Below are 22,381 nucleotides of genomic sequence, written 5' to 3' on the forward strand. Positions count from 1 at the left end.
CAGAGCAGCATGAGGGGAAAAAAATGCTAGCATGATGCAAATGCAACTTCCAGCTGCATTTTCACAACCCCTCTTGGGCTCTTCAGATCAAGCCAAAGCAATAACAAATGCCATTGGTCTTTTTATAGAGTAATAATTCAGACTGTTCAAGTTGCTTCAGTTGTACTCCGTCTCCATCTTTAATTTCCTAAAAATCAGAAAAACTATTCAATGTTGTACTTTTCTGAAAAATAAAATATTTAAGCGATTTATGTAGTGGTGACTTGATTTTGAGTGTGTACCACAGCGATCATAGCATGTTACACCATTAGTTAGTAGTTTTGCAGTTAAATAACATAATTTAAAATTATTTAATGGAGCAAAATTGTGACATGGTTGAAAGAATGTTTTCAGTGACCATAAAATGAATACGGTGTCCTTCTGGCAGAAGTTAAAATAAACAACAACAAAGAACAAGTACCCGTGACTTAAGCCGAAATTGGATGTTCAGTACAGGTATTCCTCGTCTTTCTCCCCGACTGGCCATTATTTCGATCGATGAACTTACCCCGTGAAGCGCTAATTTTCGAGATGTCTTGCTCCTTCGCAGCTCTGCCTTGGAGAAATAATTTAGTGGAGAATCCCGTCGCGGTTGAAATTAAATTACAGATTCGCCGTCTCCCATGGCAACCACCCACGGGACTTCATGATGCTTTAGCGAGAAAAAGCCCCTGTCCCTTTCCTGACACAAAATATTTGCCGGGTTTATTAGCCTCTGGAAATTGGCTTCAGTGGGAGGCAGGAAAACAAATCATTTGAATACATACGCGGGTGTTCATTTCAGTGCTGTCACTTAGAAAACGGGGGAAGGGGAGGCGGCCCGGATAGAGCGCTTTATGCCCCTGACAGGTTTGGCTTTGTGTGTGATGAATGGGGTTGTCACACACGGTGACAGGTTTGTGTTCAATACATGAGGATGTACAATACGCTCTGCATCCCCGTGACAAGCTGGGAGGCTTTTTGTCCTGATGATCTCCATATCGTTTCATCTCCGGCTGCTTACGGCCCATGTGGTCACCGGAGGACTGTGCCAGTTCTGCCGCTGGGAGACACCAGATTAAATTGTGTGTTGAAGTGCTTTTTTCCACACCCTTTTTTCCTTGTGGTTTTTTTTTCAAAGTCAATAAGTGTCTTTGGAAATGGAGTGTCCAGCAACACACATGCATTATAGATAAGATTACTTGAAGCTCCTGCTCAGACTTGACACTGAAATCTATGTGAGGACAGTCCTTGACTTTTCCCGACAGGTGACGTGGATCTACCAGGATCCATTAAGTAAGCACCTTTAGAAAGACAGAGGCAGAATCCCAATATCTCACAGACAGCGAGCTCAATAAGCCCTTTAAAACTAAGTAACATCTGGAGGAGCTCACCATTGGATTCTGCACTACTGTAGGAAAAAAAGCCCCTCAGACCTTCCCAACTCATTTTCCTCAGGTCTCTTGGACAAATGCAAACTCGAGAAGCTAAATTAACTGAACTCCTTGCAGAAGATTCAAATAGCCTAGATCAGTGGTGTCAAAGTCCGGTCCTCGAGGACCCGAGTCCGGCATGTTTTAGAGGTTTCCCACGTTCAACACAGCTGATTCTTATTTAAGCTCATCTAATGATCCTGATCATTGAATCAGTTGTGTTAGAGTAGAGAAACCTCGAAAACATGCAGGACTCAGGTCCTCGAGGACCGGACTCTTGACACCTGTGGTCTAGATCTTTTGAACAAATGAAACTAACCCCAACTCTACAGAGAGAGGCCTGTAGCTCTTAGTCCAGTCCATAGAGGAAGACCCCTGGAGTGAGTTCTACCCTAATAGACCAGACCTCTGGAAGTAACACTGAATCAATTTCTAAAGGCCTTTGAATGCCAACCTAAATCAATAACAGCAACCTTCCGGTATAAACCCGATTTGGTTTGCCCAGATCTTTTGAAGAAACCCTAATTCCAAGAGCGCAAGACTCTGGAACTCAGGCTAACTCCATGGGAAGAGACCTCCAGGACGAAATAAAATCACTCAGCTCCTTAGAACACAACATTTTACGCAAGGAGGCGAACACAAAACTATTGGCTGAAGCACTAACCATAAACTCATTCGTGGTGGGCTCTTGAAGTCACAATCCCTAACTTGGGAAAATCCGATTTCTGTATCCAGCCCAACTGCATGACAACAGAAAACATCTCGGACCAGCCCAACTCAATTCACCCAGAGAAACCCTGACTCGTTAAGAGCAGACCTATGGAACCAACCCAAGTCTATTGACTCAGGCCTGCGGAACTAACCGTCATCCATTGATCCATCCAGGAACAGGTCTCTGGATCAAGCCCAGTTTTATAGACCCAGTTCTTGTCAACTGACCCCTTCGCCTTTGGTCATAGCCTCTGCCATCACCCCCTAATTCCATCGGAGATTGCAGGACCCAACCAGCTCAAAAAAATCTCTTGTTTTTGGAACGAACCCTCAAGAGAAGACCTCTGGAGTTACAGCAACACTAAAAGCCTCTCACATGGTCTCAACTTGCAACTGGGACATTGGGCTGTTCCTAAGAGAAGCATTCATAAAAATAAAAAAAACGCAGGTTAAAAGTCCAAAATGTTTCGTTGCATAATCATCCTCCGCCTTAAATATTTATGTGGACTTCAGCCTCAAGTATTGCCGTCATCAGATTTGACACTTTTCTGTTGTTCGAGTTTACCGTTAGTTATTATTAAGACTAGTCATGTTGAACTGTTTTATTTTAAATTACCCATCGATTACGTTGCAGAAGTGAGCATTGATAATATTTCTGCCTCGTGCGTGCGTGCGTGCGTGTGTGTGATGTACTGTAGGGTAATCACAGTCCCCGTTTGTATCTGATAATTGGCCTCGCAGCTGCAACATCCATTGTCATTAATTAGCAAAACAGCTAGCGCTCGGCAAAATCCCCTTCAGCTCGAAATACGAAACAACTTTCCATCACGCACTGTCCTCATGCTGATGTTTAATCCAGGAAAGAAAAATAAAACTCCGTAGGGGGTTTTCTCCTTGGATTGAGAGCCCACTCTTAATATTTACGAACTGCAGTGACAATGTAAGTTATGGCCGGGATCTGGCCAAAAGACCTTTTCTTGCCGTTTTCACACTCCTGATATTTATGTTTCTCACATGTGTTTTTAATGCTATTTCCATGTTACATTAAAAGTAGAAATGGTAGAAACTGCAAGTAAACCAAAGGAATTGATATGACCACTTTTATCCAGTACATGGATTTTGTGTATTTTGTATTCATTTAGGTGAGCAATTGAATGTCAAAAGCTTTGGTTCGATACTTATTTTGTTTTCAGATTTGGTACATAAAAGGAACAAAATACAAAACATAAAAGTATTTGGGGAGGGGGGGGGGGGGGTTATGGGACAATGCATATACTTGTTATTGTTGTTTTTAAACTGTCGCCACGGCCTTATCCCTGAAACAAACGCTGGACAAAAGTATTTGGACACCACCAAAGTCTCTCCGTATTACAGGAAGCGATTCACTTTCTAGCCATTTTCATTGAAATTTTCAAGAAATGCGAAAATAAAACTGAATGGAAACGCTAGAAATTCGAAAAAGGGCCTAAAAATCGGCAAAAAGTTTTTACGCTTAGAGGGGATGGATTTTCAAGTGTACCGGAAAAATTTTTTGGCTATAAAAAAACGGTTTTGCGAATAAACGCTGTCAAGAACCGGATACACGTCGCAGGTTTTGACCAGATATTACGTCACACGTACGTTTGTGGTCCCAAAGCAATGGCGGACGATAAAGTAATGTATGTTTGGAGGGACGACGAAACAACAATCTTTTTTTAAATTAATTAAAGAAGCGAATATTAATGCTATTTTAGATAAACGCTACGGTTTATCAAGAATGACAAAAAGAAAAGTCATACGACGTCATCGCACGGCGCAGTCACTTCCTGGTCTTCATCTTTGAAATGACTGGTGGATCACATCTCTATGGTGTATAGCGCCACCTACAGCGGTGGAGGCCCCTCTCAATGTTCGCAAAAGAAGAACAGATGGAGGCGGGCATAGGTCGCATGTCTGTTTTGCGCATTTTCAGTAAATTCGCTTAAAATTTTTTAAACAATTGGATGGAAATCTGACTTGTAGCATTCTTACTGGAAAAACACAAATTCATCTTCTGATGCTGCCTGAAATGAGGTCTCTTCAGATCACATGGCAAAATGTATGGACCAAATAGTGGTTGATCAGAACTGCTTGATGATTCGACTTTATTCTCCGTATCGCAGTCTGTGTGAGTCTTGACGTGCTACCAGTCTGTGGTGCAAAAAGATTTTGGGGGCCATGCCGAAAAAAATGGCAATGGTATCATCATTAAATCGACTTTCGTCACACTGTAGTCGACTACAAAAAAAATATTTTGTGGTTCAACCCCTGAGCCAAACTCCATTGGAGAATTGAGGTTACACTGTATTGTTTGACCTTCCTGTGTATTTCATCACCCGTCTCCCTTGTGTGGATTTTTTTTTTTTTCACGAGTCCCGCAGATCAGGTGGATTTTGTCAACGTGTTAAACTTTAATGCTTGGGATCGTTTATCTTTACAGCCCAAACTCGGAGACTGTCAACGAGCAGACAAGCTATTTCCTCATTTGGTTTGGGAGCAAAGTGGAGCAAAGAAAGAGGAGGGGGGGGGGGGCATTCGTCGGTGCTGGTGATGGAGTGGACTGAATTGGGGTGGGGGTGTCGTAATGAAATCCTGATGTCAAGAGTGGTGAGGAGGACTCGGGGCAGGCGTGGAAGGAGGAGAATCTCCGAGGTCGAGGCGTCGGCATCTCTCGGAAGACTTGGCTCGCTCATCGCGCTGGCCTCATTACCTCGAGCGACGTCGCATCGGGGACGAGTGGGGGCAACTGCCCCAGCGGCGGAGGATAGAATTGCAGTGATTAATTTGCCCAAGGATCCCCTGGAACGCGGCCTCCTCGCACCTACATTTGTCTTCATTTGCCAAGATATGGCCGGTGACATGAGAAGATAGGCCTTAATAGTCCTGAATGGAGGCCAGCTTTTCTTTTTTAGAAACAACCGAAAGACTTGTTTTTTGTTTTTTTTAGATTCACATGGCAGACTGTTTCCAATATTAACGCAATACTAAAAATAACAATAGAGAAAAGAACGTCCAGTTTCACTGATTTGTGACCCTTCACAGTACAAAAATCCAGGATGTTCATGTAATGCGATGCAAAGTGTCTGTCAATACAAACTTAACCAGTATAATGTGCGCTTTCTCCCAGTAGCAGCAAAAATAAAACGATTTCAAATATTAACGTTCCACCACTGTGATTTTAGGTTTTATATCCTTTATGAGGAAATAGCACTGCCTTCATATTTTTCATTTTGTGTAAGATATGATTTTTTTTTCATCTTGTATATTTAAATTCAGGGGTTGTTTTTTTGCATTTCTCTCTTAATTTTGTAAGAGCCATTTCTGTTAACTTGTTTATTTGTTTAACCTCCCACCACTTGGGGGAGCAGTGGTGCCCATTTGCCCTGGCCTGAGACTACTTAATCAGTGGGATGATGAGTCTCAGGTGTAACCAGTGGGGGGGGTGATCGTGCTGTGTCTGGTCATTATGGACTCACGTTCTCTGTCCAAGTGGGAACGAAATTGAAACGAACTGCAAGTAACATAAATCAGCATTGTGAAGTCGAAACTGGAGTGAGTCTTCGTCATTGAACCACGCGTCAAAACGACAATCCACAGGTAACTAAGGTGACCTGTTTTGATTGGCAAGAGGGTCACTACACATTTGTAATTTCTCTTCTCCGAGTATAAAACATCACTTATTTCTTTTACTGTAAGCCTTTTTTTTTTTAATTCTTTTTATCTCGGCACAAAAATGTTTATAACTTATTTTTGAGTAGTTTGTAACATTTTACGTTTGCGAATTTCAGTCCACCTGGTTGAGAATCGGCAAAACCAATTTACCAAATACTGAGGGATTTTCGTCATATGACTGCTGTCTTGTGTCTTTGGAACATTTGCTGTATTATACCAGTTCTATGAAACTAAGTTACAGTTGAAATTAGAAAAAGAGAACCTTTTTATTGTACAAATGTGACGAGCATACTGTATTTACACCTGTAAACCTGACGTTCATCTTGCTGACTCGTTGCGAGACCATTCTTTTCTTCTTTTTCTTTATTTACAAAAAGCCACGTACATATTACCAATCTTTATTTATAACTATTTGGATCTAATGTAATATCAAATTTAAAAAAATAAAAATAAAAACGTAATCCAGGCAGCTTTAGAAAAACAAACGAACCGGGAACGAAGGTGTGGTGATGATAGTGGTGTTGTCACGGAATGTCCGAGTGGCGTCCAAATGACCAGTGAAGGACGTGTCACCGCCCCTCCCAGCGTCGCTTTATGCCATCCAAACGAACACCTGCTGTTGTCACAACGATAAAGAGGCGTTCGCGGGCATCTTGGAAAGAAGAGGGTCCCTCTCTTTTGGGACAGGTGTCCTCTCAGAAAATCCCGTTTTCTATTACTTAAGGATTTTCTATGTCGTTTTATCGCGTTTTTTCAACTCTAATCAATTAATAACGAAACCGAGAAGCAAGAAAATGACACATTTGGCTCCAATGAACCGACGGTTTGGCCGAAAACGGGAGTCAACGAGTACTTAAGTCAGCGTCAAACTTGCCATGTCCGAGTGGACTCAAACGTCGCCCCTAGCAAAATCTGTGTCCTGTATCACGCTGGAGTGGGGAGGCGGTTCCAGCTGTTTACTTGCGTTTTGGCACATGCACGCAAGCGCACCATTGCCCACTATAAAGAAATATTCACCGTCATTTAATTTCTCTTAACATGTATTATTGTACATCAAGCAGTGATTTTTGACCATTTTTCCAAGCTGCGTTTTTTACACAGCTCATGGCATGTGATTGTGCTGGTGTACCTAATAAAATGATTTAAAGCTGTATGCAGTATAAAAAAAAATCTGGATGGAAAGTGTAGCCTTCATTGTAAAAAATAAAATCAAAACGTATGCGAAGACATTTTCTCGATTGTAAAACCCGGGTAAAAATCAATATTAAAATGATACTCTGTTAGCGTTTATTGGTATTGTTTGGCCTCCAGATTTTATTTGATAAATGAATTGCATCTATTCCTCTTTAAGTAAATGTGACTTAAGAAACTCATCGATCAGTATAATTTGTGCTCCGTATTTTATGTAACGTTATATATAGAGTTATTTTCTCAAATAAAAAAAAAAACACTTGCATTGTAGCGCATGCGCAGTAAGCCTTTTTTTTTTTTTTAAAGCACTAATTATGTTTAAATTCATCACCGCCTATTTAAAGCATCTCATTTAATTAGTTTAGACTAATTACCTTTAGCTGCTGCAGCGTGTCTATGCGCATTTAATCATGCTGTTGTCATTTTATTGTATTTTTTGAATGGCAAATATGACTGCAAGAGCGTAACTCATTTTTACTCACACGTTTGGGCCTTTTTTGCATTTTTTTTTTCTCCTCCCTGGTTTCAGGGCAGCGAAAACGCCAAACGAGACTCATCCAATTAAAGTAGTTGATGATGGATGGGGTCAAATGATAAGCCTGTCAAATTAAGCTTCGACCAGGTAAATAACAAAAAAAGCTTATTTTGGCCATCGTCATCGACGTCTGACATAATAATAAAAATAAAAAAAATAAATTTTGTGCAGCGTTTTTAAAACAAAGCTAAAAAAGAAAAATCAACTAATTAAAAATATAATATCACCGTTGACGGCCTTAATTCTTTAATTCAAAATAATGGTTGTTTTAGCAAAGTAGACAACGTCCCTCCTTTAAAATAATAATAATGATAATAAAAAGAAGACTCCCCCAAGGCAGCCTTAATAGAAACTCCTGCCGTTTTATGGCTTCTGGTCTCTGCACTTGTCACCATATGCTCATGTTGGCACACAAACATTCACTTTCCTCAAATGGCCCAACAATCAGTGCGCTTAAAAACAACACGCACACACACACCGCGGGAAAATGCTGATGCGTCAAAAGCGTGCACGGAGCACACGCTGACAACAATAAAAAGCTGTTTTGTTTTGTTAGGTTTTTTTTTTTTTAGGTGCGTGCGTCTAAATCTCAAGAGTTGTGCCGAAATGCTGATTTTTGATGCGTGCGTCTAAATCTCAAGAGTTGTGCCGAAATGCTGATTTTTGAATGAGAATTGTGCTAAAAGAAACGAATGTAAACCACGTGCATGGTACACACACAAAATGCCTTCGTTGCGTGGCGTTAGATTGTCATATTCATATTTAATGTACATCGATTGCAATACACGCCACGAATGTAGCTGCAGGCCCATGCACGTTGATGCTGATTAACGTGGGAGGAGCCTCATTCAAAGAACACACACAAAAATAGTTCTTTGTTTGCTATTTGCTGTTAAAAAAAAAAATCGAATATGTGTGAGACTACTCACCATTGCATTCATAAATGCTCATAGTTATGAATAACATGCAGGCCAATAACCAAAATATTTATTCTTGTAAATTTGCACTGAAAATCTATTTTTAAAAAATACAACAAAACGATAAGAGCAATGAAATAACATCTGTTACTTTGGCCTCGTTAGTGTTTCTGAGCAAATAATGGTGATTAACTTTCAAGATATCTGTCAAATCTGTATCTAAAAACATGATAAAAAATATATTGTCTTAAAATGCGCCATTGTCTATTTTTTAAAACTCATGTAATTGTATGTATTTATTGCCCTTCATAGTCAACTGTCTATTTAAAAATGTAGTTTTTTGCTTCCCAAAAATTGCTAATTATCTTGACAAGCTTTGTATTGATTAAAAAAAATAAGGAAAATGTTCCTCTTAATAAACTAGTTATGGGTTACATGTAGGTTGCAATACATTTTGAAGTAGGCCTTATCCCTCTGTGTGCATCCATAAAAATAATAAAATGACCATCGTAATTCACTATAGTTGCAACCTATATAGCTATAAAAAATTAAAACATCATACTTTATAACTCCGTTATTTATTATTTGTTACATTTTATTTTTCACATTTTAATTTGTTTCCTCATATATATATATATATATATATATATATATATATATATATATATATATATATATATATATAAAAATTTCAGTAGAGTGAAATGTGCAAAATTAGACTACTGTTTGTGTGTAATTAGGCTTTAGTTGTTGTTGTTTTTTATGGATGTTTTTTACGAGTATATTATTTTTCGCTTTTTTAATTGTATTTTTCAATACAAAACATTTCATTTCCTTATTTTGGTCATTGTATTCATTTTGTTTCACTCGAAAGCCCAAATGTGCCAAACTGGTCCACTGTTTTTGCGTAATAAACAAGTTTTTTTTGTTTTCGTGTAGCCGATAGACACACAAAACATTTTATTTCCTTCTTTTGGTCATGTTTCCTCCTTTTATTTATTTTTCATTAGAAAGCCTGAATGTCCACTTTTTGTGCGTAATTACGCACGAATTGTCTCCTTAGCAACTTCGTGTGTGCGCGGATTCTCTCTTTCTGTCGAAGAATGCGAAAGAGTAAATATTTGGAAGCATCATCATCATCATCATCATCATCATCATCATCATGATCGGGTTCAGGAGCAGACTCCCCCCCCCCCCCCCCCCCCACTCTACCAGAGTCCGAGTGCGTTTTTTTGGGGCGCGGCCCTTTAAGACGCACGGGGGGTTGTTGTGGAGGTGGAGGAGGTGGAGGGTCAGCGATGGTGTCGCCTGGCTCTAATTGAGCCTCGGCCAATCAACAACAACTCGTTAGCAGTCACCTTCTGCTTCCTCCTCCTGCTTCGGGATACTTTCACCCCCTTCCCTTTCTCCTCCGCCTCCTTTTTTTTTTTTTTTTTTTTTTTTCTTCTCCCCCCCTTGCCAAACTGCAAGTCCGCCGCTACTTGGCGAGCATTTGCATGGAGCTCGGCCGACTCGAGGTGCACTTTTGACGGGGGCGGGGGGGTGGCGAGCGAGCTGCGAGCTGCGAGCGCTGCCGGAGCATGCGAGCTCCAACGCGGACACACTTTTAGCACAACTTCGCCCCCCGCGGAAACCACTTGTTGGACGCTTCATGAAATAGCCGACTTGCGACTTTCCCCGTCTCGATGACCTCCGCGAAAGACATGAAGGCGGGCTCCGTGTTGCCGTCTGCCGGCGAGGGCAGGAGGCGGGCCCCCCTGGACCAGCTGCCGCCGCCGGCCAACTCCAACAAACCGCTGACGCCGTTCAGCATCGAGGACATCCTCAGCAAGCCGTCGGTCAAGAAATCCGCTTGCTCCTCCGTCGCGACCGGCGTGTGTTCGGGTCGGCCGAGGGTGCTGGAGAAGGTGGCCGCGGCCGCCGCTGCCGCCGCTGCGGCCGCCGCCAGGAACGGCATCAACACGCCGTCGTCGCCGCTCTGCGCGTTGGAGGAGTTGGCCAGCAAGACCTTCAAGGGCCTGGAGGTCAACGTCATACAGGCGGCAGAAGGTACGAGGATGGATGGATGGATGGATGGATGGATGGATGCACATGGCCTTATTGTGCCACTATATGTGTGGATCAGGAAAATAAATATGTATGCATTGAAATAAATATGCAGTTAAGTTAACGTGCGTGATTATATTGGACCTGTGAATATTGTTTTGCATTTATGATTGCATGTGACTATTCTGTTTTATAGGGAACAAATGTATGCATGCATATTGTACATGCGGACTAAATATAGCCTATATGACCCTAAACCTATAGACAAGTGTACATGTATAGGAATCTTTATGCCCGTTTCACATTTTGGCTGATTTGTGCTTAATATGCGCATTGGAGGCTTGACAAATATGTGATAAATTCGCCAAAATGAACGTTGATGATAGAGATGGGTCACGTGACTCATAGAGGATAAATAGACTATTTTCTGTGTAACATGGGAGTTAAATGTACGCTTCATTTTTTTTTACTGTGTAATGGAAGCAGAAGTTATAGATCGATAAGAAGATATTAAAAGTAAATGTGCATGCTTTGAAAAATGGAATCAGTGATAGACTAGATAAGGGGATCATTGTGTGCGTAATTGCGCATTGGGGGCGTGACTTTATGACAAAATATTCGATATAAAATATGCCACTATAGTTGAGATAGATTTGAAGTTCTTAATGGTATGGATAATAATAATAAACATTCTTTTACATGTAAATATTCTGCCAAATTACGCATTTGTAGGCGTGACCGTATGTCATAAAATTAGCATAATGCGACCTTATTATGCTATTGTTCCCTTATAGATTGCTCTTGAGCGGACAGTTATAAATATCTAGTTATTATATTTGATTTTAAGTCGTGAAAGATACTCTTAATTGGTGTTTTGTGGCTTTAAGTAAATAAAAGTCGCAAGTTTTTCTGCTTTATTTAAAATCAAAATTCACGTGTGAACGTATTGGAGCCAGAAACACTCTTATTAAGGATCTAATCAACTGTTGTGACTTTTCATATTTTCATATTTGATATGAACTTGCTTGTGTGTTTTGTTTTTCCTCACACAGGTCGTGAGCCCCTGAACACGTTCGGTCAGCGGCAGGGGTCCAAAAAGCGGCGAAAGTCCCGCACGGCCTTCACCAACCATCAAATCTACGAGCTGGAGAAACGCTTCCTGTACCAGAAGTACTTGTCCCCCGCCGACCGGGACCAGATCGCGGGCCAGCTGGGCCTGTCCAACGCGCAGGTCATCACCTGGTTCCAGAACCGGCGCGCCAAGCTCAAGCGCGACCTGGAGGAGATGAAGGCCGACGTGGAGTCGCTGAAGAAGATCACGCCGCAGACGCTCCACAAGCTGGTCGCCATGGACAGCAACACCGACGAGGCCGCGGGGGAAGGCCGCGACGGCGCGGGAGGAGGAGGAGGAGGAGGCGGCGGCGGAGGCGGCGACGCCGGCGAAGGGAGCTCTCCCGGCGGATCCCCGATCTGCAGGGGGACCCCCTCGTCGCATCGGATCTTCCCCCAGTCGCCCTCCTCGTCCCGCGGCCAGACCACCGACGAGTTCTCGGAGGACGACGAGGAGATCGAAGTGGACGATTGACAGCCTCACTTTTTACCAATACAAGACTTTTTTCTTTTTTTAATTCCCAAAACTTTTTGCACGGATATTGACAAAAAAAAAAAAAGGAGTGTTTTTCTGCTTCTTCTAATTTCCTTCGGTTTAATTTATTATGGGACTTGTTAAGACTTTGAAGAGGACTTGCTCTTTTAATAGCTCATCGGCTTCTTTTAGCTTTTTTTTTCTTCCCTTTTTGACACTATTTGGATGATTGACAGGAGGTATTAAAAGGTCATTATCATTATGATGACGAGCCAATGCAGCCTTTTACACTCTCCATGTGTACATATACAGTAAATATATAAAAAGGTCAACATGAGAATTTTAATGTATTTAATCAGCATCTATGTAAATAAAGCCTATATGATATTTCAAGAAAATACATTTTCTTTTTTTTTTCAAGAATGGTAGACAGCACTTTTTCGATTCTGTACAAATTGAATAATTTTTTAAAATATATAAATATTCATGTTTTTAAAAACACCACTTGATATTATACCATGATAAATATTACCTTTAAATGGAGATTTTTTTTTTTTAATTATAGTGAACTGTAAAGTCGTGTTAATAGATTAAATTGTGAAAACTACAACAAAATAATGCATGATTGGACCCTGAAGTATTTTTTTCTCAAACTAAATAAAATGTAATTATTATATGTTCAGGATAAACTTAAAACATATCTATGAACTTATAATGCTATTAAAATAAAACATTAGCTTTGTGTGATATATTAAAGATCCACATCCATGCTAAATTGATCAAAATGAACATATTATTATTAGAATAGGTTAAATGTTTTAGGTGGCGTATCAGTTCAAACTAATGGGTTTTATTAGTTATTTTTCATTTCCGTTGTTTTGTACAGTATTTAAAAATGTCAAATAAATTATATGCATTTGTTTATTTACAAACATATTAATTAATTTCCCAGTAAGTGCATTAACCCGTAATTGATGTTTAAAAATAAAACAAACAAAAAAATCCATTTATTGTTATAAACAGTCGGGCAAAAAAAAAAAAAAAAAAAAAAACCCTCGTAATGATGATCCGTGTTGGGGTGTGAATGTGTGATGACGTCACAATGACCTTTCTTCCTTTCCTTGTGTTTCTTCGCGCATGTTGACACAAGAAGAAGCTGGCATCTTTTGTGTCGCCCCCGCCGGGCCATATGCTTCCACGCTTCCACGCATCCTTCCGCCGACCAGACACTTGATTGATCGCTCCACGCAACACGGCAACATTGCCACGCATCTGGCCGCCTTCCAAGCCGGGAGGGAGGGAGGGGGGGGGGGGGGGGGGTGGGTGGTGGCAATGAATAGCAAATGGGCCCGTGTGAAGTCAACACGCCCCGAGAAGAACACGCAGGCACGCACCCACTTATACATTTGGGTCACAGGCCCAAATCTTCTTTGCAAGGGGCAACCAACTTCCTGCTCAACATTTACAATCGACTAAACAAAAAGCATCTCCAAATGTTGGCATTTCAAAAGACAAAAACAAAAATTTGTTGTTTTTTCCCTTCCATCAATTTTTTTTTTGTTTTTAGTACAAAAACAAACACTTGTGATTTTTAACAAAAATATTATAAAACAAGAATAATTTTGGCTACAGCTGAATTTTTTTGTGATTTAAAATATATACAAAAAAGGGGGACATTTTAAAATAACAGAAAAAAAATTCAAAACAACAAAAAAAAATCATGTATCTTCAAATGCAACAAAAACAATATAGTGTTACATAATGTTGTGAATTTGAAAAAATCATGTATTGCAAAATATGATATTTTTTTTCACTACATGCAAACAAAAACATGTAAATCCAGATTTTGTGATTAAAAATAAATGTTTTAGTGGACAAAATAAAAAGCACAGCTTCAAATTTGGTGATTTAAAAAAATGCATGTAAAAAACAAACAAACCGCACAGTCGTCCTGAGTTTGTCATTTTTGTCATCTGAACCCAAAAATATTTCCCCACAATTTTTCAAGACAATATTTGGCTTTTTAACAAGGATGGTAACTATGGATGTAAAAAGGCCCTTGTGAGTGATGTGGGGGCCAATGTAAAGGGTCGTGTGTGTGTGTGAGTGGGTGCAAGCGTGGGGCTGTATGCACACCTCCCGTCTCACAAAGGAGGTAATGGGCTGTGAGCACACGGGGTCAAAGGTCAAGTGGCCACCCCCATTTTATTAGGCCAGGCTTACAACAAGCAACCGGGAAGGGGGGCCGTGTGTGTGTAGTGGTGGGGGGGGGGGGGGGGGGGGGGTCAAGTGGATGCAAGCAAGCGCTACAAGTCGACTTACGTCATAATGTCATCACAATCATAAAAGGAGATGGGCCATTTATGATTTGGATCATTCAGAATTTTTAAATATGATTACGCATATATATATATATATTAATAAATAAAACTCGTAAGTGTGTGTGTAAAAATGTGTGAATATGTACATCGTGTATATGCGTGCACTATATATTGTGTGCACGCATGTGTGTGTTACGTGTGTGTGAATGTCGTATTTGTTTGTATTCTTTGTGGACGTATTTATTGATATTGTACTACTACTACTTCTAAATAATAATAATAATAATAATAATAATCGCTTCAAGAGCGACTGAATGAATTATAGCTATATATTCAACAGAAATAAGAATAAATATGTTCTCCCTGGCCACTTGCTTAGGTACACCTGCGGTGTTGTCCAGCTAACAACGCTGCGTTTTCATTGCGGTGTTAATTGAATATTTCTTTGTGTTTATGTCTTGTGCTTGTTGTGAGCATTTTGACGGTGCATATCATTTGACACGAGACGAGAGAGAGCAACCTCACCAGCCTGTCATCGACCAGCGTTTAGGAAGGCCGATATTTCCATTTTGCCCCAACCGGGTAAGAGAAGACGCATTAACACGTTAACAGTGTGTTTATTTACGACCCTGTGACACTTTTATGTGTATATAAATTAAATGTAAGTAGCATATTGTGCCACCGCGATCCGAACGATCCACCAAGAACATTTGGACTATTAAAAAACGGTAATATGAGCAGATTATGACCACGTGACAATGGAGAAGGAAGCTGGGCGCAGGATGTAAAAAGCGCAAGGACGCCATCTGGTGGAGATATCATGGCACCGCATCACTGTTGCCTGCCTCGCCAATTTGAAACTTCAGCAATTTTATACCTCTCAGTCGACTTGAATTTTATGCAATTTCATGATTATATATATATATATATATATATATATATATATATATATAGTAAATCATCAAGATTGTTTTTCTGTGAAAAAAGAGTGATGACAGCCTTTGCTAGTTTGACATTTTTAATTTATTTTCAAAAATACAAAAAGGAGGGAAAATAAGTTCCTGTACACAAACACTATTATTAAAATAGAATTATGTATTGTACAAAATATGTACAGCTGTGTTGGTAAGGAAGGAAGGCCAAAGTCCAACGGAGTCCTATCTGTTACGTTTTTCCTTGATGGTGTAGTGAAGCACTAGCGGCTGCGCCTGAGATAAACGAACAAAAAACATTTCAATGAATACATATTCATATTCACATATGTGATCCAACATCTTTAAAATTCATTTTCAATCTGAGCTTCGGAAACCACTCAAAATGTCGATGCATCTTGTTAGAAATGTCCTGTACGGGAAATAAAACTTCACAACATACCGCCAGATATCCCCCGATAGTTATTTGTATTTGACTTAATGTTGTTTACTTTTATTATAGCTAGCCCCTTGTCCTTTCAATATTATTCATATTTTGTGTGATTATCTTTAATTCATGTCTTTTTTTATATACATTTATTATTTTAGTTTAATTTATTTGCTTCAATTATTTCATGTTTCTTTGCATTTTTTTATTTGAAGTATTTTATATAAATTATATATTATGGCATTTATTTTGATTTGTCATTTGTATTAGTTGGACTTCTTTTTGATTTTATATTACCTACAATTATGTATTTTCTATTATTTAGATAAAGATTTTACATTTATTTTCATTTTATTAGTATTTATTTATTGGGATTTTTGTTTTTCAAATAATGTTTCATTTACTTCCGTTTTTATAGTACTTTTTTTCACCAGATGATATTCTTTCATTTTTTTTGTGTAAATTTTGTTCAATGTACTTCATTGTTTACCTCCGTACCACATTTAATTACTGCTGATTTATACTGTATATCAATCCTATCCCATTTCGAACAGCATTTTATGGGTTTCTTGGGTCGTCATTACATTTATGGAGAACGAAAACAGTTATATTTCATACTTGTTTTGCGGGATAACTTGGTTAAATGTTTGTTTGTTTTTTGGCAACAATTGTCAAATGATGCTCTTTTGTTTTATTGTCATTTTAAATGTTCAAAATAAAGTAAAAAAAAAAAAATCAAATAAATTGATGCATCACATCACCTTTCCAAACCAGTGTGATAACCATAAGCGCTTCATAGTCATGTGATCGGGCAAAAACTCGTTGTTGAACAACATCTGGACCTGCAACACAAACAACAACAATGATCATCAGAAAAAAAGAAAATAAAACAAGACAGGAAGTGAGCGAGCGAGCGAGCCACCGACCTGATGCTTTTCCACGTTGAGTCGATGACAAAGCACTTTGCGTAGATGCCTCACCTCCGCTCGCACAGAACATCGCACAAACTTCTGCTGCGTGCGCGCACAGGAAATTGTTCAAATCAAATGTTTCCAAAACTTGATGAAAAATGTAACATATTTTAATATAAATAAATATAGTTGATAAATAAATAACAATTCTACACACTCTTGTTCAAAGTTTTTTTTTTGTGTGATAAAAAGCAAGATGAAGAAAAATCATTCCAAAAGCCTACTAGAACAGCTGAACTTGATTCATCACAGTCAATTTAAATGGTGGCAATTGTGTGCTGATTTCTGTGAACATTAGTTTAAATGTGAATGATTCATTCTGAACATGATCACGTCTCACTTACAAGACGGTGTGCACACTTTCTCTTAAAAACAAACAAACTTGAGTCGTACAGCTTATGTCACATTCAAAAAAACTGGCATTTGAACAGGGGTGTGCAGACTTTTTATATGCAATGTATATATTAATACATTTGTGTTTTGTGTGTGTGTGTGTGTGTGTACGTGCGACTGACCTGCAATGCAAGTTTCGTCTTATCTTTCCCTGCGAGTGACGAACTGCACAAAAAAATAAATCAAAAATTGATAATAATTCATCAAAAATAATAATTGCTCATAAATGATGAAAGCGCACATCTTACCTTAGTCGTTCTAAACATAACGACACCTGCTCGTCATATCTGTAAAAGTGAGCCTTGGAGTGGTCGAAGCTGGTGTACGGTAAACCTGACGCGTCTGATACACAATCTGGAACAGAAAAACATACATACTACATTATCCACAATCAGAATGGAATTCATTACATATCAATTGCATTCATGTTAGCAAAGAATGCTAACACACCTAGCATGCCTTTTTCCAAAATCGTCTCAAATATATAATTTTTTCTTTTCACAATACATGACTTTTCCTAAAAAAAATTAATAGTATATTCTCTCAATAATATAACTTTTATTTTTCAAATACATTTTAAAAAGGCCACTTTTAAATGATAAAAAACAAAACATTTCACCCTAAAAAAAAAGGGACTATTTTTGTAAGATTATGATTTTCTTGCTAAAAGATAAACACGCTTTTCCTCAAATATGATTGTCTCTCTCAAAAATAGATAACAACCCTTTCCTCATATGTGTTTTTTCTCATTCACAAAATTTGTCTTTAGCTACAGGTGCTAGCTAGCTAGCTAGCCATGGTGCTCGTTTATCTGCTAGCGAGCGAGTTAGATTGCTAGCATCCGGGGCTAAAGACAAACTGTGACAGGATTTTTTTACTTTCTGGAACCGGATTTGCCACGTCTGCTGTGAGGGATGTGAAGAAAAACGTTCCCAGTTGCTTTAACATAATTCATATTCACAAAATGTTACTTATCCCTGTGGAATGCAAAATACACCTCAAAGCTAGCAAACAAATGATGAACTGTCCCGTTTTGTCATCCTCACCGTCTCCTGCTGGCTGGATAATCCTCTCCAACCCCCGCGACTGATAGAACTCCTTTATTCTTTTGTCTTCACCTGTTCAAACACAAGTAAGGCGAGTATGATTTTTGCGATTTTTTTTTTATGTTTGGATGAGAACGAGTCGTCCGCGTACTTTCTTGTAGGCCGGGCACCAGTTTGTAGACGATGTCCTGCATGACACGGTCCAGCTTGAGGTTGAGCAAGGGTTGCGTCTCGTGGATTTTGATGTTGCACATGGGACAGTATTTGCTGGTCTGAAGGTACTTGACGATGCAACTCTTACAGACTGCAAAGTACACACAAAAGACACACTTAGGAGAATCTTCATTTGATTTATTTACATCAAAATATTTCAGAATTTTTGTTTTAATTTAATTTTAATTTTTGGGTGTAAATGTCGTTTTCTGTTTTTGAGCTTAGGCCAAGGCAATAAATGTAGTACTTTGGCGCCATCTGGTGGACGCTTGGTGTTAGGTTAAATCCGCTGACATTTTTTTTCATCTCCTTTGCCGTTAAAATCTATGGAGGACCAAAACGATCAAAATAAATAAATAAATGACTATAAGTGAAAATATATAAAATAAAATTAAATGATTAAATTAAAAAAACATAAAAATGGAAATAAAACCCCATAAATAAATAAAAGTTGAAAAAAAAAACGAGATTCAAAAAAATAAATACAAATATAAAAATAAATGTCGAAATAAATACAAAAATATATAAATAGAATTAAATATCAATCAATAAATAAAAACGCTCTGATCTCACATTTATTTATTTCATGCTGCAGACGCTCTGCAACTTGTGACTTGAGTTGCTCGACAACAAGTCGAGGTGACAGTGGACTAGATAGTCGTTTATTGCTGGAACTTTCCAATGCAAGCCGAGCTGCTCACTCGACTAATAAAAGGCAGTTTGCAACGGCAGAGTCCAACCTAAGACACGCTTAGGACCGCCCCCACAATTGAATAACACTTTGTTCTGGCAGAGCGTCTGCAGCATGAAATAAATAAATGTGAGAGCACAGTGTTTTTACTTATTGATTGATATTTAATGCTATTTATTTTTTTATTTCAACATTAATTTTTATATTTTAATTTTTTGAATCTCGTTTATTATTTTTGCATTTATTTTACTTTTATTTATGGATAAATATATATAGATAGATAAAAAGTTATTTTTATTTATATAAAAAAAAAAAATTTAATTATATTTTTTTATGTTTTTATTTTCACTTAAGCCATTTATTTATTTTGAATTTTGGAAGTTTTGGTCCTCCATAAAAATTGGCCTGCCTGTATTTCCTAAAGTTGATTATTTTTGTATATATGCCAAGAGGTGAATTTAATAACTTCCTAGCATTTGTGTTTGTGTATTTGTTTACCCAAGTCAGATGTCATGTCACTTTGGCTAGTATGCTAGCTAGCTAATACAAATTTTTACTCGTGACTGAGCGATTAATCAGCCTGCCGATTATTTAATCTGCCAATATTAGCTCTTTTGACAACATGACAAAATAAGACAAAGCTAAATAAAGACATACAACCTCACCTCCCCTTTAAAAAAAAAAGTCAAAAAACAAAATGTCTGGGGACTCACATGTGTGCAGACACTCTGTGATGGTGGTGGCGTCGATGAAGTAGCCGGCACAAAGGTAGCACACGATGTGTTCGTTCAGGTCCTTGATCTTTAACTTCACCTCCTCCTGGCAACACGACAATAAATTAATAGCGGAACTGTTTCATTTAAAAAGGACACACACAATCATCACAACTCCTCGCATTGTAAAACATAACCAATACCACCACTTATGATTTCCAGGTCGTAGCCACATCAGTCATGTGGATATACTTTGAGGTTCCGGGTCGAGCCAGCCATGATGTCACAAAACTACCTAACAACCAAACCCAATAACTTTAAGTCTGCTAGTTTAACGCCAATGCATAATGTCAAACGGCAGAGATGGGCTAACAGAATTAGCATCGATTATGCGGTTTTCTTTAAGATGACCAATATGGATTTTTTTCCCCTGACCCCCCCCACAATATTTGCTAGAATTACATAAACCTGCCAATTAATTTAAAATATTCATATACAGTTTAGATAGTAAAATAAAATAAAAAAACATTTTGGGTCACTTAACGCTTACAACAATAAAGATATTAATTACAACTTTCTCCTTTGGAATTTTCTTAACTTAAAAATCAGAAAAAAATGGGCATTCATTTTCCCCTATTTTTTTGTGGGGTGGGGGGGTCATAAGTCTTATATTGTAATGTGTATAAATAAATAATAATAAATTAAAAAAAGCATATTAAATAGCAATATTAAGGGAGAAAAATGCAATTAGATTGTTTTTCAACATTGTTCCACACTACTCGACACGACTAACACATTTTGCTTGCTATTGCTTTCATGTTTGAATATGTAATTATGTTATTGTGGCAATGCCGGTCCCTTGTGTCACCGTGGACCTCCCCTGTGACAGAGCTGCACTGCTGTGTGAATGAGCATGAACTTCGACCTCCTCCTACAAGGAATGACGGACGGACGGACAGAGGGAGGGGGCGCGAATCACTTTTACTACCTCACGAAACTAAAATCGAAATGAAAACATGCCATTGAAGCAAGTTCGAGTTCAACATTTTGCACTTTTACAGCTCCGCGCTACGAGCGGCTAGCGTAGCCTGTGACAGTCCACACGGGCGCGTGTGTTCAGCTAGCAGCACAAGCTCCGTGGAAGTGTTTACATTCTCCAAAGCCGATAAAAGCGACGCATCGCCGGGTGTCGAACTGGCCAACGCAGCCTCCCCCGCTTGGAGCTGTGAGTCGCGGGGGTTTGACTCACGGACACCGTAACGCACGCTCACTTTCCCCCAGCATCTCCTTCCTCCCCCCCTCGCCACCTTCTCCGCTCTCCCCATCAGCTCCGCTACAACGAGCGAGGGAGCGAGCGAAGGTCCGCTTCGTAAACGCTTTAACCGGCCGCCCGCGGCTCCTCCCGAGCGGTTGCCCTCATCAAGCACGTCCCGCTTACCTCGTTCCTTAGCGGGTCTAGCTTGTAGACGGTCTGCAGCTGGTTTCGTAGCCGCATCGCTATGGCCATCGGACCTTGCTCCGCCATCTTTGGGTCTTACACTCACTTCCGGGTAAACCGGAAGTGTCCTTTCAGCGGGCCCCCATCGAAGAAGTAGGAGAAGGAGCGAAAGTAACACACTGGTTAGTTATTTAGATTTATATATAAAAAACAACAATGTAATATATTTGGTATAAAAAAGTAAATGTTTATAATGTGATAGTTATTCAACCAATAGTTAATAGACTGGGCATTGACAATAAGGGGTTACAGGTAACAGGTTAAACATTAATGTAGCTAGTAGCTACATTAGCAGTTAGCAATTAGCACTATTGGTCGTACTAAAATCAATTCGCTGTTTTGTATAAAATGTTATTAGGTAATACAATGGAGAGAAGTCCCTTTTAAACAAGTGTTTAAGGTTGTTCAATGTAACATTAATATGTATGTTTATGATATTTATAATATGTATATTTTGTGAATGTTCAATCAAATATGTTATGAAACCTATGACAGTATTACTGTGTTCACGTCATATTTGCAATGTAAAAACAACAATTAACAGTGCCTAATTTTGGCATTGATTACCAATATCAACACTTTTGTAAAATAAATATGTGAAAATGAGAAAAAAAAAAAAACTTAATTAAAAAAAAATTGCATTTAAAATGAGTGAAAACCCAAAACAAGCCATAAATGCTGGCTCTAGAAAAAGCTATGAATTAGCCCTCATTTAAAATTATGTTTAAGACTCAAACTTCGTTAAAAAGTTTGAAAAACACTTTTTTTGACAATGTTTTAAATAGAAATTAAATTATTAATTTATGAATTTGTTTATTAAGTTTTTTTTTTACATAAATACAAAGCAAACAAAATGTATTTTTCCTCCTACTTAGCCTAGTTTCTGTGTGAAAGGGTTTACAGAGAGCCTGCCAAGTCAATCCAAGCATTTAGGAGAAGAAAGTAAACCACTTAAATGACACTTTGGGCTTGTTTTAAATTGCCTGCTTTGAATTGTTTGGACAATAGAGGGCGCCACAACAACATAATTGTTTGCAGCCCTGCTGCTGT

At 38.8% G+C, this 22,381-nt stretch overlaps 3 protein-coding genes across 13 annotated transcripts in view; 2 read left to right on the forward strand and 1 right to left on the reverse strand.

The window, feature by feature from the left end:
* The first annotated feature begins 9,940 nt into the window (after nucleotides 1-9,940).
* Nucleotides 9,941-12,417, forward strand: lbx2 (ladybird homeobox 2). Its single transcript, XM_086085197.1, has 2 exons — nucleotides 9,941-10,544; nucleotides 11,594-12,417. Exons 1-2 carry the CDS (start codon nucleotides 10,181-10,183, stop codon nucleotides 12,124-12,126), a joined length of 897 nt encoding a protein of 298 aa, XP_085941323.1. The 5' UTR covers nucleotides 9,941-10,180; the 3' UTR covers nucleotides 12,127-12,417.
* A 3,058-nt stretch (nucleotides 12,418-15,475) lies between these two features.
* On the reverse strand, nucleotides 15,476-21,401 carry pcgf1 (polycomb group ring finger 1). Of its 3 annotated transcripts, none has more exons than XM_086085862.1 (9): nucleotides 21,272-21,383; nucleotides 19,834-19,936; nucleotides 18,368-18,520; nucleotides 18,217-18,288; nucleotides 17,419-17,524; nucleotides 17,293-17,335; nucleotides 16,733-16,819; nucleotides 16,568-16,648; nucleotides 15,476-15,655 (listed from the first exon to the last, which is right to left on the reverse strand). In XM_086085862.1, the coding sequence occupies exons 1-9, from the start codon at nucleotides 21,356-21,358 to the stop codon at nucleotides 15,605-15,607; spliced, it is 783 nt and encodes a 260-aa protein (XP_085941988.1). In that variant the 5' UTR covers nucleotides 21,359-21,383; the 3' UTR covers nucleotides 15,476-15,604. The 3 variants fall into 3 exon arrangements, with proteins under 3 accessions (XP_085941988.1, XP_085941987.1, XP_085941986.1); XM_086085861.1 differs by having other exon boundaries at nucleotides 15,478-15,655; nucleotides 16,733-16,816; nucleotides 19,834-19,939; nucleotides 21,272-21,401; XM_086085860.1 differs by having other exon boundaries at nucleotides 15,478-15,655; nucleotides 19,834-19,939; nucleotides 21,272-21,401.
* LOC147168835 (uncharacterized) overlaps nucleotides 21,390-22,381 on the forward strand; it is an 82,621-nt gene continuing 81,629 nt past the window's right edge. For all 9 annotated transcript variants that reach the window (XR_015096055.1, XR_015096051.1, XR_015096054.1 and 6 more), the window contains exon 1: nucleotides 21,390-21,453. The gene's annotated coding sequence lies outside the window, so the exon portion shown is untranslated. The remainder of the gene's footprint in view (nucleotides 21,454-22,381) is intronic.

The sequence above is a fragment of the Leptonotus elevatus genome, chromosome 9 (genome assembly GCF_054856555.1).
Source record: "Leptonotus elevatus isolate MCC_2025b chromosome 9, RoL_Lele_1.0, whole genome shotgun sequence".
NCBI classification, from domain to species: Eukaryota; Metazoa; Chordata; class Actinopteri; order Syngnathiformes; family Syngnathidae; genus Leptonotus; species Leptonotus elevatus.